Source organism: Doryrhamphus excisus, linkage group LG6 (assembly GCF_037039965.1).
Source record: "Doryrhamphus excisus strain RoL-2023G ecotype Guam linkage group LG6, RoL_Dexc_Guam_v1.1, whole genome shotgun sequence".
In the NCBI taxonomy this organism is placed as follows: domain Eukaryota; kingdom Metazoa; phylum Chordata; class Actinopteri; order Syngnathiformes; family Syngnathidae; genus Doryrhamphus; species Doryrhamphus excisus.
In genome coordinates this window covers 22,119,867-22,134,219 of record NC_136362.1, presented here as the reverse complement: position 1 = coordinate 22,134,219, position 14,353 = coordinate 22,119,867, and the positions used below count along the sequence as shown (strand labels likewise).

The 14,353-nt window shown below is 41.4% G+C and overlaps 2 protein-coding genes across 6 annotated transcripts in view; both read left to right on the top strand.

Moving 5' to 3' along the window:
• The first annotated feature begins 7,670 nt into the window (after positions 1-7,670).
• LOC131137916 (shaker-related potassium channel tsha2-like) lies at positions 7,671-12,042 on the top strand. The gene is made up of 2 exons (XM_078791016.1): positions 7,671-9,196; positions 11,796-12,042. Exon 1 carries the CDS (start codon positions 7,736-7,738, stop codon positions 9,179-9,181), a length of 1,446 nt encoding a protein of 481 aa, XP_078647142.1. The 5' UTR covers positions 7,671-7,735; the 3' UTR covers positions 9,182-9,196; positions 11,796-12,042.
• Positions 12,043-14,126: 2,084 nt separating this feature from the next.
• LOC131137915 (potassium voltage-gated channel subfamily A member 1-like) overlaps positions 14,127-14,353 on the top strand; it is a 93,785-nt gene continuing 93,558 nt past the window's right edge. For all 5 annotated transcript variants that reach the window (XR_013627569.1, XR_013627570.1, XR_013627571.1 and 2 more), the window contains exon 1: positions 14,127-14,320. The gene's annotated coding sequence lies outside the window, so the exon portion shown is untranslated. The remainder of the gene's footprint in view (positions 14,321-14,353) is intronic.

Sequence of the window (14,353 nt, the reverse complement as noted above, 5' to 3'; positions counted from 1 at the left end):
CCATATTTCCACACAATAAGTAAGATATGGTAGAACCAGAGAGCAATAAAGAGTGTGGAGTGATTTCTGATTGAGAACAAATTTAGCTTTGTTCAATATTGAAATATTTCTGGCCACCTTATGTTGTATATTTGTAATATGAGGTTTCCAGCTCATATTTTCATCTATTGTGATCCCCAGAAATGTATTTTCCTTCACCCTTTCAATGTCTACACCGTCTATTTGTATTTGCTGGTGCGTGTCCTTTCTGCTGTTAGCAAACAGCATGATTTTAGTTTTATTTAGGTTCAAGGACAATCTATTATCATCAAAGCATCTTTTTAGTGGGACCATTTCTTCTCTGACCTTTCTAATGATTTCGTCTGTACTCCCTCCGGAACAAAAAGTGGTATCATCCACAAATAAAAGCAAATGGAAGGATGGTTTGTTTCAAGCGAAATGAATCAGCTGACTGTGTTTATGTTGTTTATGTTAGCAGACTCAACACGTAAGAGCTGGGATTATTTGAATGTTTAATCCTTCCTTTATATGTCAAATCCTGTAGCTGAATTTCCAGTAAGTGACTAAAGCAAATAGGTCAGTGAATGCACCAAATTGGAAGTAATTGAAAGTCAACACTGTCAAACCGTCCGCGTGCCACCAAAAGCTCCTTCATGAGCAAAGTGTACGTTACGTATGACATGAAGTCAACTTTGGGAATTCCTTCGAGACCACACATTCTTGACACAGTCCTGGAAGCGAGTGGGAGCAAATAGTTGCGGCGGCCGGGATCAGAGTGCTGCATGAGCTAATCATTCCGCCGGGGCCGTGTCGCCAAGTGTAGCTGCTTTATTTTTAGGACTCCCTCAAAGTCGCTGGCTTGTGGTCTGGCTTGGGTTACAGCACCGCGTGGAGAGATGAAAATATAAGCGTCCAACGCGCGGTCAAATCCTTGCTTTGGAAAGAGCAGATAGGTTGACTTCCGCATGAAACACCTCACAAATAAAAGCACCGGCTTGTCTTGTCGGCACAATTAAAGGTTTATTTCTTATTGTGAAAAAAGCCCCATTAAATGCTAATCCAAAAAATTTGCATTGGTATTATTTGCGAATGATACCACTTTTTGTTCCGGAGGGAGTACAGACAAAATCATTAGAAAGGTCAGAGAAGAAATGGTCCCACTAAAAAGATGCTTTGATGATAATAGATTGTCCTTGAACCTAAATAAAACTAAAATCATGCTGTTTGCTAACAGCAGAAAGGACACGCACCAGCAAATACAAATAGACGGTGTAGACATTGAAAGGGTGAAGGAAAATACATTTCTGGGGATCACAATAGATGAAAATATGAGCTGGAAACCTCATATTACAAATATACAACATAAGGTGGACAGAAATATTTCAATATTGAACAAAGCTAAATTTGTTCTCAATCAGAAATCACTCCACACTCTTTATTGCTCTCTGGTTCTACCATATCTTACTTATTGTGTGGAAATATGGGATAATTATATAAAAGCAATCTTAACTGGCTAAATGTACTGCAAAAAAGGTCAGTAAGGATAATTCATAATGCCATAATACAAGGATGAAGAGTCTTGAACCAGTCATGATGTGCTATATATATATCACTATATTGACACTTACTATGGTACCCATTATGGCATTGGATGCTCATATCACCCAGTACTTCCGTGCGTGACAAAAAATTAAAAAATGTAAAAAATATATATATATTTTTTTTTTATTTAAAAAGTAATTTTAAAATTTAAAAACATTTAACTATATTATGAAAGCAGGAAGTGAACAAATGTAACAGTTAGTGATTGTAAAAGTACCAGATGGAGGGGTAGGATTTAATAAGCTTTGCTTCTTCCTACTCCTTTTGGACATGTGGAACTGGGAACTGATTATGGGATGCACTCAATTGGAATCTGATGCATGTTCAAATGAAATTAAACCATTAGCATTAGCATTAGCATAAATATGAATGAAAAGGACATGTTTTCCAGTGAGGTCACATCGTGAAAAATGAAAGGATGCAACTTTGCCACTTTGATACTCAAAGCAAATAATGGAGATCTGCTAAGAACTAAGAACTAAGAACTAAGAACTAAGAACTAAGAACTAAGAACTAAGAACTAAGAACTAAGAACTAAGAACTAAGAACTATGATCCTCAGACCAGACCTTGGTTGAAGTCGGGGGTAAGTCACCGTTAATGTACTGCACTTCAATTTGTGATGTCATACTGTCATGTAAAAAAAATCCAACTATCACTTTAAGTGTTTCATTTCATCAAAGTTTCAGCCTCATGGAAAAGTGGACCCCCCCCCCGGGTTCCGAGGTCCTTCCTCTCCTTCGATGGGCCCCACTTTTAGCACGCAGTCATCAAGTCGATGTCGGGCTTGATAGCTAACGAGGCGCCCTGCGAAAGACGAAACTCGGGAGAAGTCCCGTCCAAGACGGGGCAGGGTTCCTTGGAATTCCCTTTGCATATCCCTGGCCCACGCCTAGACCTGGATTATGGTGTCAGGCCTCCATGAAGCTTTTGGCTTTTCTTAGTCTGTGATGTCATTCTTGATACCAACCAGGAGGAAACACTTTGGCTTTTACGTGGACAGAAAAAGCCCCCATACTTGATTCCATCCTAACTGGGGGGTCAAAGGTCCACCCTCTTCTTTAAGGCCAAATGTTGTCATTTTTTATGATAACTTATTTATTCATCATCAAGCTACATCACAATCCTGATTTGGGAATTTCCACTAAGTGGGATTCCTTATTCATTTATGGAATAGTTTCATATTTTCTTGTATACCACCTTCTAAATGCACTTTTTTATTTTACATGATTAGAGCCCTCTACACACAAAATAACACCCCTATAGTCACATTTACACTCTTATTGCCCAATATAGTAGACATAATGAGAGATAATAATTCTGATTCCAATATCAACTGATGCCGATACTGATATGTGTATCATCACATATATTTTTATTGAAAAAATTAATGTATAAATTTATCGAGAAAATTATACTTTAGTGGGAAAAAAAGTTTTTGTAATTGAAATTGTAGCTTTTAACCCAAAAATTCCTGTGATATTAAATGTACAAAATAAAAGTAAAATGTGTATCTGTTTTGGTTTTTTTTAGCCGTCACCAAAAGCAGCCTGTGAGGTTTTGGTGACATGTATACACCGGGCGCCTATCAAACAATTACCACTGCACAGGGTGCGCTACACCTGCGCCAAGAATAGACCACATTGGAGCTGGCGAGCTTTCAGCGCACCTTTTGCACACTGTTTTGTCACAAAATTGTCATTGTGCCAAGCTGAAAATGTTGCCCCCCTTCCCTGGTGCGCCACCACACCCATCTCGGCGCAGTCCAGTCTACCAAATTGGTTGCGCACAGTGGTGCGCTGGACCAAAATAATGTGTTTCCCTGCAAAGGGAGACACTGACCTCAGTCTGTCTGTCTGTCTAGATACAGTAGCTAGCTACTGTAGCTAGCTACTGTAGCTAGCTACTGTAGCTAGCTATTCCCATCTTGGCGCTGTCCAGTCTACCAAATTGGCTGCGCACAGAGGTGCGCTGGACCAAAATACCAATGCGCGGACTGCGCCACCCTCCGCTGCGCCATGAAATGAAAGCCTTATATCTCTGATTTCTATTTTAGAAACATCAAATGGCTGTTTGTTATTTCACGTGCTGATTTGTATTGTATTATATGAAGTATTTGTACTCCTTTTGTATCGTATTATATGATGTATTTGTACTCCTTTTGTATCGTATTATATGATGTATTTGTACTCCTTTTGTATCGTATTATATGATGTATTTGTACTCCTTTTGTATCGTATTATATGATGTATTTGTACTCCTTTTGTATCGTATTATATGATGTATTTGTACTCTTTTTGTATTGTATTATATGATGTATTTGTACTCCTTTGGTATTGTATTATATGATGTATTTGTACTCCTTTGGTATCGTATTATATGATGTATTTGTACTCCTTTGGTATTGTATTATATGATGTATTTGTACTCCTTTGGTATCGTATTATATGATGTATTTGTACTCCTTTTGTGCGTCAGCCCCGCTGCCTGGCAAGCTGTCCAGGAATCCGCCCATCATCCAACCTGAGTTCTGTGCCAAAATGGCGGGAATGAAGTGAAGTGGCGTTTTTCCGCTTTGAGTTTATTTTCCTTGGGAGGGTGGCGGCGCCGTGTTGATCCTGGAGCTCACAAGGCTTTGCTTGTTCAGAAGCTCGGTGTTCACTTCTCTTGTTTTGTTTTTACCGAGTCATCCGAACGCCTCGTCTTTCACACCAGCCGCCTCTGGAAAGTCACATGGTCCATCCATCCATCCATCCATCCATTCATCCATTCATCCATCCATCCATCCATCCATTTATCCATCCATCCATCCATCCATTCATCCATCCATCCATCCATCCATTCATCCATCCATCCATCCATCCATCTATCCATTCATCCATTCATCCATCCATCCATCCATCCACAGCTAGAGAGCGCTGGAGAACATCTCAGCCCTGATATGCAAGAACAACTTTTTAACTCGGGATGAGCAAGTATTTGTATCCGTAGTCAGAGTGGGAGGGTGTGGTTTGACCAGAAATGGGCGTGGCTTATATTAGTACATTATTTTTTACACTAAAAATATGCTTTGATGATCATAGATTGTCCTTGAACCTAAGCTACTGTATCTAGAGATGGACGGACGGACAAGCTAGTATCTAGCTAGCTAGCTAGCTAGCTACTGTAGCTAGAGATGGACCAGCTAGTATTTAGCTAGCTAGATAACTAGCTAGCTACTGTATCTAGAGACGGACAGACAGACGAGCTAGTATCTATCTAGCTAGCTAGCTACTGTAGCTACAGATGGACCAGCTAGTATTTAGCTAGCTAGGTAACTAGCTAGCTACTGTATCTAGAGACCAATGGACAGATGAGCTAGTATCTAGCTAGCTAGCTAGCTACTGTATCTAGAGATGGACCAGCTAGTATTTAGCTAGCTAGGTAACTAGCTAGCTACTGTATCTAGAGACGGATGGGCAGATGAGCTAGTATCTAGCTAGCTAGCTAGCTACTGTATCTAGAGATGGACCAGCTAGTATTTAGCTAGCTAGGTAACTTGCTAGCTACAGTATCTAGAGACGGACAGACTGACGAGCTAGTATCTAGCATGCTAGCTAACTAGCTAGCTACTGTATCTAGAGATGGATGGACGGCCAAGCTAGCATCTAGCTAGCTAGCTAGCTACTGTATCTAGAGACGGACGGACAAGATAGTATCTATCTAGGTAGCTAACTAGCTAGCTACTGTATCTAGAGATGGACGGATGGAAGAGCTAGTATCTAGCTAGCTGGCTAACTGCTAGCTAGCTAGCTAAATACTAGCTGTACGTTACTAGCTGTAACACGTTTAAAGCTGTACCAATGTAGCCACAGACTTTGCGCGTGGTACTGGTGGTGCTGGTGGTACTGGTGGTACTGGTGGTGCTGGTGGTGCTGGTGGTACTGGTGGTACTAGTGGTCTGGTGGTATTGGTGGTACCGGTGGTGCTGGTTGTTTATTTAGCTCCATGACGAGGTGTGGCTCTGACGGAGATCTCATCCTATGATTCCAACGACAGCCACAATAATGTGAATAAAAAGCGTTCTCATTGGATAGCATTTTTCTCGCCGCTCCTCCAATAAAAGTGTGTAGTAAGACAAGCCGACGAAAGCTAAAGAGCGCAATGAATGTGTGAGCGTGGTTCCCTAATATAACACCCCCGTCCCCGACCACCCGTGTGGGACAAAAGGTCACGTGTCCATTCCTCGCCGTGTTTGTTATGGTCTGTTTCCGTGGCGACGCTCCATGCCTGACCCAGACGCTGCTTTGCTGAACTTTATATCCTCGCACATTAGCAGGCAGGTGGCGCCGCGTCCCGACTCTGACATTTGACTCTGAAACTGGAAACCGCTTTTGTTCTACCGGGGGGGGGGGGGGGGACAATACGGTCGCCACAATATAGAGGATTGTGATGACATGTAAACAGTCCAGATGAGAGTATAAACACTTTTAGGAGCACCGAATGACGCCCGTCCGGGTGCTATTATTGGTGGCATCCCTGCATCTGCTGATCGAGATCCATAACCATATCAAGGAGACCAAGGTGGAAAAATAGAGCTTAAAATAGAAGGCAAAGAAATCTCATGGAAAGATATTAGAGTTCTTTGGTTTTTCAGTGTTAGCCTTCCATGCTAGGACATATGCTAGTGATGCCCAGTGAGGTTGGTTGGCTTCTACATTCATCAACCGTGTCAGAAAGTGCCATGTTTGAACCCCTTAACACGTTTAAGGGTGTGCCTCAAGGTTAGATCTTAGGTCCAATCTTATTCTCCATTTACGTGCATAAATGATACGGCCAAGGCTATGCTAAAATACAAACCATAATGTCACAGATGGCCGTCAAAATGATGAGATAAAAAGTCAAAATGATGACTCAAAAGATTGAATTCTGACCTTAAAGTCAGAATTATGCGACAAAAATTTGAAATTATGAGATCAAAAGTCAATTATGAGATAAAACATCATAACAATGAGATAAAAAGTGTAAATGATGAGATAAAAAGTCGAAATTATGACACTAAAAAGTTATAAATATGAGACAAAAATGTGAAATTATGAGATAAAGTCATGGTAAGATAAAACATAACTATGAGATAAAAATCCAAAATTATGAGATGAAATGTCAAAATTATGAGATAGTCAAAATGATGAAATAAAAAGTCAAAATTATGACCTTAAAGTCAGAATTATGAGACAAAAATGTGAAATTATGAGATAAAAAGTCAATTTTGAGATAAAAGGTGGAAATGATGAGATTAAAAAGTCCAAGATCCAAGATCCATAACCACAGGAAGGCGATGAAGGTGTAAAAATGGAGGTAAAACTAGAAAGCATAGAATAGAAGAAACGGTAGTTGTTTTGTCGTGCTTGTTTTGTCATCCTCCATGGCAGGACGTGTCATGTTGACGTCGTACGAACGAGCCCTTGAGCACAACCAACACCGAATGTTATTTTGGCCGTCAATTCCTGAAGAAGATTCCCGCCTCTCCCGGCGTCTCGAGTATCAGCCAAGCCAGCATTTTCCACGGGCGAGCGTTGCCAGGCCCCCGCGGGGTCACGTCTCGCAGCTTTTAGGTTATTTTTATATAAAGCTCATCTTGGCAGTCATGTTGGTTCTTGGACGGGGGGGGGGGCACGGGCAGGGTCCTGGAGGTTCCCCTCACGACAAGAATAGCACCGTGATTTCATGAATGAGGGACCGACACGGGAAGGCAGCACAATTCCCAGGAGGATCCGTGGATCTGACAGGGAAGTTAGCATGTTTGTTTTCTCCACTTCCCATACAAAGTTTGCGTGTTTCCCGGGAAAAGCCTGGCTCTCCTCCACCAAGTGAGAGCGGCAGCGGCAAGTGTCATCTGGTCTCGCGACTTGGGGGGGGGGGCGGCGGAGTTTAAAATGGTGTGAATATGATAGCCATCACCGCCCGGCGGTGCAGCTCATGCGAGGCGGACATCCGTCCGAGACGACGGCTCTAATCCGACCAAAGGAGCGTCTAAATCCACCAACTGATTCAATCCATTTTTTTGGGGGGGGTACTTTTTTGCAGACTTTTACATGAATGTCAAGCGGCCGCGTGAGAAGGAGGCGAGCGCCAACCCTCAGGAGGGGTGAAAGATGACCGTGGTGTCCCAGGAGAACCGCGAGGAAAGCGTTGTCGTTACCCCGTCGGTTCAAGATGTTGTGGACTCGGAGGAGCAGGACCGCACCGAACGGGTGGTCATCAATATCTCCGGCTTGCGCTTCGAGACCCAGTTGAAGACCCTTTCTCGGTTCCCCAACACGCTCTTGGGGGATCCGTGCAAAAGGATGCGATTCTTCGACCCGCTGAGGAACGAGTACTTCTTTGACAGGAACAGACCCAGTTTCGACGCCATCCTGTACTACTACCAATCCGGGGGTCGGCTTCGGAGACCAGTGAGCGTCCCCGTGGATATTTTCCTGGAGGAAATCAAGTTCTACGAACTGGACGAGGAGACGGTTGAGCTTTTTCGAGAAGACGAGGGTCTAACAAGGGAGGAGGACAGACCGCTTCCGAGCAACGAGTTCCAGAGACAACTGTGGCTTCTGTTCGAGTATCCGGAAAGCTCAGGACCCGCGCGGATCATCGCCATTGTGTCCGTGATGGTGATATTGATATCCATCATCATATTTTGCTTGGAGACGTTGCCAGAGTTCAGAGAGGCGCCCTCGCCGGCGGCGCCCGACGCCCACAACAACGGGAGTGCCCACGGGAGAGCGCAGAGTCCCTTCACAGACCCGTTCTTCATGGTGGAGACCCTCTGCATTGTGTGGTTCTCCTTTGAGTTCACCATGAGGTTCCTGTCATGTCCCAGCAAAGCGGCGTTCTTCAAGAACATCATGAACATCATCGACGTGGTGGCCATAGCACCGTACTTCATCACCTTGGGTTTGGACCTCGCCGAGCACCAGGGCAGCAGCCAGCAAGCCGCCTCTCTGGCCATCCTCAGGGTCATCCGCCTGGTTCGGGTCTTTCGGATTTTTAAGCTCTCCAGACACTCCAAGGGTCTTCAGATCCTCGGGCAGACCCTTCACGCCAGTCTCAGGGAACTTGGACTCTTGATATTTTTTCTCATCATCGGAGTGGTTCTCTTCTCCAGTTCCGTGTATTTCGCAGAAGCGGAAGACCCCGAGTCGGGATTCTCCAGCATCCCCGACGCATTCTGGTGGGCGGTGGTCACTATGACAACCGTGGGATACGGAGACATGTGCCCCTCCACCATCGGAGGGAAATTCGTCGGTTCCTTGTGCGCCATCGCCGGGGTCCTCACCATCGCCTTGCCCGTGCCCGTCATCGTGTCCAACTTCAACTACTTCTACCATCGAGAGAACGAGGACGAGGAGAACATGCAGTACGTCCACGTCACCTGCGGACAACAGCCCACGTCTTCCGGGGAATTGGCTTCCAGTCCCAGCGAGCCGTCCCTGTCCAAAACCGAATCGTATCAGGAGGACGACCTGGAGAGTCTGGCGTACCCGAGCATGGCGTACCCGAGCCTGACCCACGTTGAGAGCTACGCTGGCAAGCTGACGGACGTGTGAGAGGATTCTCATACGGTGCGTTAAGTGGACCGATGTAGCTTCCATGCTAAATATTAGCCCTCATATGCTACTATTTATGAACTATAAATAGCACAGATCAAAGGTGCTCGAATGAGGCCAGATTAGGCCGACTGGATGGAGGAGCAATCAAACACGCCTGTGATGTTGTTTGAACCCCTAAACACGTTTCAAGGTGTGCCTCAAGGTTCCAGCTTAGGTCCAATCTTATTCTCCATTTACGTACAATAATGACACAGCCAAGGCTATGCTAAAATACAAACCATAATGTCGCATATGGCCGTCAAAATGATGAGATAAAAAGTCAAAATGATGAGATAAAAAGTCAAAATGATGAGATAAAGAGTCGAAATTATGACATTAAAAAGTCAGAATTATGAGGCAAAAATGTGAAATTATGAGATAAAGTCATCATGATAAGATAAAATATAACTATGAGATAGGAAGTCAAAATTATGAGATGAAATGTCAAAATTGTGATAGTCAAAATTATTAAATAAAAAGTCAAAATTATGACATTAAAAAGTCATGGTTATGAGACAAAAATGTGAAATTGAGATAAAAAGTCATAATAATGAGATAAAACAAAATGAGATAAAAAGTCAAAATTATGAAATGAAAAGTCAATTATGAGATAAAACGTCATAACTATGACATAAAAAGTTGAAATGATGAGATAAAAAGTCAAAATTATGACATTAAAAAGTCATAATTGTGAGAGAAAAATGTGAAATTATGAGATAAAGTCATACATTCATCAACCATGTCATACTCAACAACCGTGTCAGAAAGTGTCGTGTTTGAACCCCTTAACCCGTTTAAAGGTGTGCCTCAAGGTTCCATCTTAGGTCCAATCTTATTCTCCATTTACGTACATAAATGACACGGCCAAGGCTATGCTAAAATAGAAATGATAATGTCTCAGATGGCCGTCAAAATTATGACATTAAAAAGTCATAATTATGAGAGGAAAATGTGAAATTATGAGATAAAAAGTCATAATGATGAGATAAAACATAACTGAGATAAAAAGTCAAAATTATTAAATAAAAAGTCAAAATTATGACATTAAAAATCGTAATTATGAGACAAAAACTCACGAGATGAAAAGTCAATTATGAGAAAAACGAAGCACACACAAAAAGCCACCTGAAACATCTGAAAAGTGCCAAATAGTTAGCCGGAGATCTCTGTGATGTCACACTGGCTGCTCGGAGCGTGTGCCCGAATACAGTACACCTTTGTGGGTGACAGCAGGAGGCCCCTCCCCTTCTATACAAAGGGCACTTTTGGTGGAATTTTGCTGACCATCCACATCCTTATGAGATATGATGATACATATTTCTCTTTTCTGGGCCTTTTAAAGATATCAAAACAAAAAACAGCTAGCTTAGCTCGCTGCCACTCATTGTAGTTTGTATTACGTCACACTGGTAGTTGTTTACGTTTACGCCTTTACTGAGCTACAGAAAAGGGGGATCAGACAACATGGTCAGCTACAATAATAAACATACTCTGGAACTGTCAATCAAAACTCAGCATCGTTTTGTGATGCAAATCTTGGATATAAATGTATGGAAGAAAAATTATGAGATCAAAAGTCATAATTATGAGGTGAAAAGTTGTAACAATGAGAAACAAAGTCAACTATGACATAAAAAGTCCAAATGGTGAGATAAAAAGTCGAAATTATGACATTATAAAGTCATAATTATGAGACAAAATGTGAAATTATGAGGTAAAGTCGTAATGATAAAATAAAACATAACTATGAGATAAAACCTCATAACTATGAGATGAAAAGTCAAAATTATGAGATGAAATGTCAAAATTATGAGATAAAAGTCGAAATTATGACATTAAAGTCAAAATTTTTAAATTACAAGATAAAAAGTCACGATGAGATAAAACATAACTGAGATAAAAAGTCAAAATGATGAGATTAAAAAGTCAAAATAATGACATAAAAGTCAAAATTATGACATTAAAAAGTCATAACTATGAGACAAAAATGTGAAATTATGACATTAAAGTCATAATTATGAGACAAAAATTTTCAATTATGAGATAAAAAGTCATAATGATGAGATAAAACATAACTGAGATAAAAAGTCAAAATGATGAGATGAAAAGTCACTTATGAGATAAAACATCATAACTATGAGATAAAAAGTCAAAATGATGAGGTAAGAAGTCATAATTATGAGATTAAAAATTCGTAATTATGAGATATAAAGTCATAATTATGAGATAAACATGTTTCCGCAACTGAAAAAAAGGTTATCCTAATGGTAAGTTCAACTTTAGATCTCGTAATTTTGACTTTATTATCTAATAATTTTGACTTTCTTATCTAATAATTTCGACTTTTTAGCTCATAATTTGGGAAACGGGCTTCCCATGAAACGAACGGTAGCCGAAGGCTGCTGTGACTCACTAGTGAGGAAATGGCGCCACCCAGTGGATGTTTGCTAGCAGCGCCGCAGTGCCACACTTGATTTACACTAATCACCGTTTTAGTTCTTAGTTTTTAGTTTAGTGCTCCTTTTCTCTCCGCGTCCACGTTAATTTGGTTTTATTTCCTGTTTGCTTCCAGGCGGAAGGACATGCAATGCCAAGGCCAATGCCAAGGCCAATGCCAAGGCCAATGCAAAGGAGACTGAAAGTGAAATGATATTCCTCATCATTTCCCTCATTGGACCTTGCAGCTGACATTTTGTGTTTTATTGCAGTTGAATAGAAAGACTTTGACAATCAATCAAACCTCCCGATGTAAATGTTCAAATACTATATATTTTTATAAATGTGTACCTGAACTTTCATATTTTTTTAATAAATAACCAGACAGCGAGAACATAATGTAGTTTTTTTTTGGGGTGTCCTTTAATGGACCTCCAAACTTGGTAAAATGCTAGCTAGCTGTGGTTCTCCATTATCTAGGGACAGAAAAGTGTAAAGAAAGCTTATGAAAACCGTACCCCAGCGGTGGGGGTCATTTGGGGGGGGACACGTGGGGACCAGAGTACACATACCTAGCTTAGGTTTGCACAAACATTTATGGTCTTCAATACTAGCAAGAGTACTCAATCAACACAGTCTGCTCTTTTCATCCTCTGAACTACTTTGATACCCCGAAATTCTCTCCACATGGGACCACCCAGCCCCCCATGGGGCGCTGACCCCAAGAAGACTCCTCCTCCACCTACCCAGTGATGTTGGTTGGCTTCTCCATTCATCTCCTGCCAGCTACCCCAACAACCGTGTCAGAAAGTGTCGTGTTTGAACCCCTTAACACGTTTAAAGGTGTGCCTCAAGGTTCCATCTTAGGTCCAATCTTATTCTCTATTTATGTACATAAATGACACGGCCAAGGCTATGTTAAAATAGAAACATTAAAAAGTCATAATTATGAGACAAAAATGTGAAATTATGAGAAAGTCATCATGATAAGATAAAACATAACTATGAGATAAAAAGTCCAAATTATGAGATGTAATGTCAAAATTGTGAGATAGTCAAAATTATTAAATAAAAAGTCAGAATTATGACATTAAAGTCATAATTATGAGACACAAATGTGAAATTATGAGATAAGTCCAAATTATGAGATGAAAAGTCAATTATGAGATAAAACATCATAACTATGAGTTAAAAAGTCAAAATTATGACATAAAATGTTGAAATTATGACATTAAAAAGTCATAATTATGAGACAGAAATGGGAAATTATGAGATAAAAAGTCAAAATTATGAGATGAAGATTAGGAGATAAAACATAACTATGAGATAAATAAAGAAAGTCTAAGTCTAAAAGTCAAAATGAGACAAAAAGTCAAAATCATGAGATAAGAAGTCAAAATGATGACATAAAAGTTGAAATTATGACATAAAAAGTTGAAATTATGACATTAAAATCATAATTATGAGACAAGACGGGAAATTATGAGATAAAAAGTCAAAATGATGACATTAAAAAGTCATAATTATGAGACAAAAATGTGAAATTATGAGATGAAGTACGTATGAAGTCATACATTCATCTCCTGCCAGCTACTCCAACAACCGTGTCAAAAAGTGTCGTGTTTGAACCCCTTAACACGTTTAAAGGTGTGCCTCAAGGTTCCATCTTAGGTCCAATCTTATTCTCTATTTATGTACATAAATGACAACATGGCCAAGGCTATGCTAAAATAGAAACCAGAATGTTGCAAATGGTCACATGACCAGAGGCGAGCTTTGATGATGAGCCAACATATCGGAATATTTTGACATATATTATTAATAATTATTATTATTATGACAAAAGGTAGATTGGAACTAGGAAGGCTTTTTTTGGGGGGGGGCTCCAGCTCATCATGGCAAGAGCTGCGTATGAAATGATTTAGTTCTAATTAGCATCATGTAGCTCTTGTGATATAATAATAATAATAAATCTCATATATGTATCAGTGTCAGCGCCTCCAATGCAACGCTAGGCTACTTTTGTAGTATTAAAGGTAGTAGTGGTAGTAGTGGTTTGTATCAGTGTGTTGCATTTCCGCATGCACCCACAACTTGGTGGTGCCTTCAGGAGCCGCTCTGCATTGCGTCGAAAGCTACAGCCCCCCCCCCCTTCCTCCCTCCTCTTCCTCCCTCCCTCCTCTTCCTCATCCATCCTGGGCCGTGCATGCGTGCAAAGTCAACATCTGAACCTTGCAGAGGAAACAACACTCTCATCATCATCATCATCATCAGCTGTTGCCCCCCCTCCTCTTCCTCCTGAAGGCGTGCTGGTTTCTGCTGATGTCTGGATAACGTCAAGGGCTTATGGCTCCTTTAATGTAGCATCCTCTATTGCCGCCCCCCCACCCCACCCCCACCCTTTTTGAATCGCAGCGTTAAAACGTGCGCGCGCTCACACGCACACGCACACGCACACACGCTCCTTCCCGCAGTGTGCACGTCGTCCATCGTCCGGAGCTCCAAGCTGCTCGGATGCCGCCGAGCAAGTGATTGTTTTTCCTGTCAGAAGATGGGACCATGTGAGGAATTCCACATGGATGCTTGGATCAGGAACACCGCCCGTGACACCCCCCGCTGCCGCCACCCCCGCATCTTCATCATCATCTTCATCACCCCCAGGTAAGACGCCACCACGCCTGTGCATGCCTGCAT

Bases quoted from the DNA above. Each gene is read 5' to 3' on its own strand.
- LOC131137916 (XM_078791016.1), top strand. From the start codon at position 7,736: ATGACCGTGGTGTCCCAGGAGAACCGCGAGGAAAGCGTTGTCGTTACC.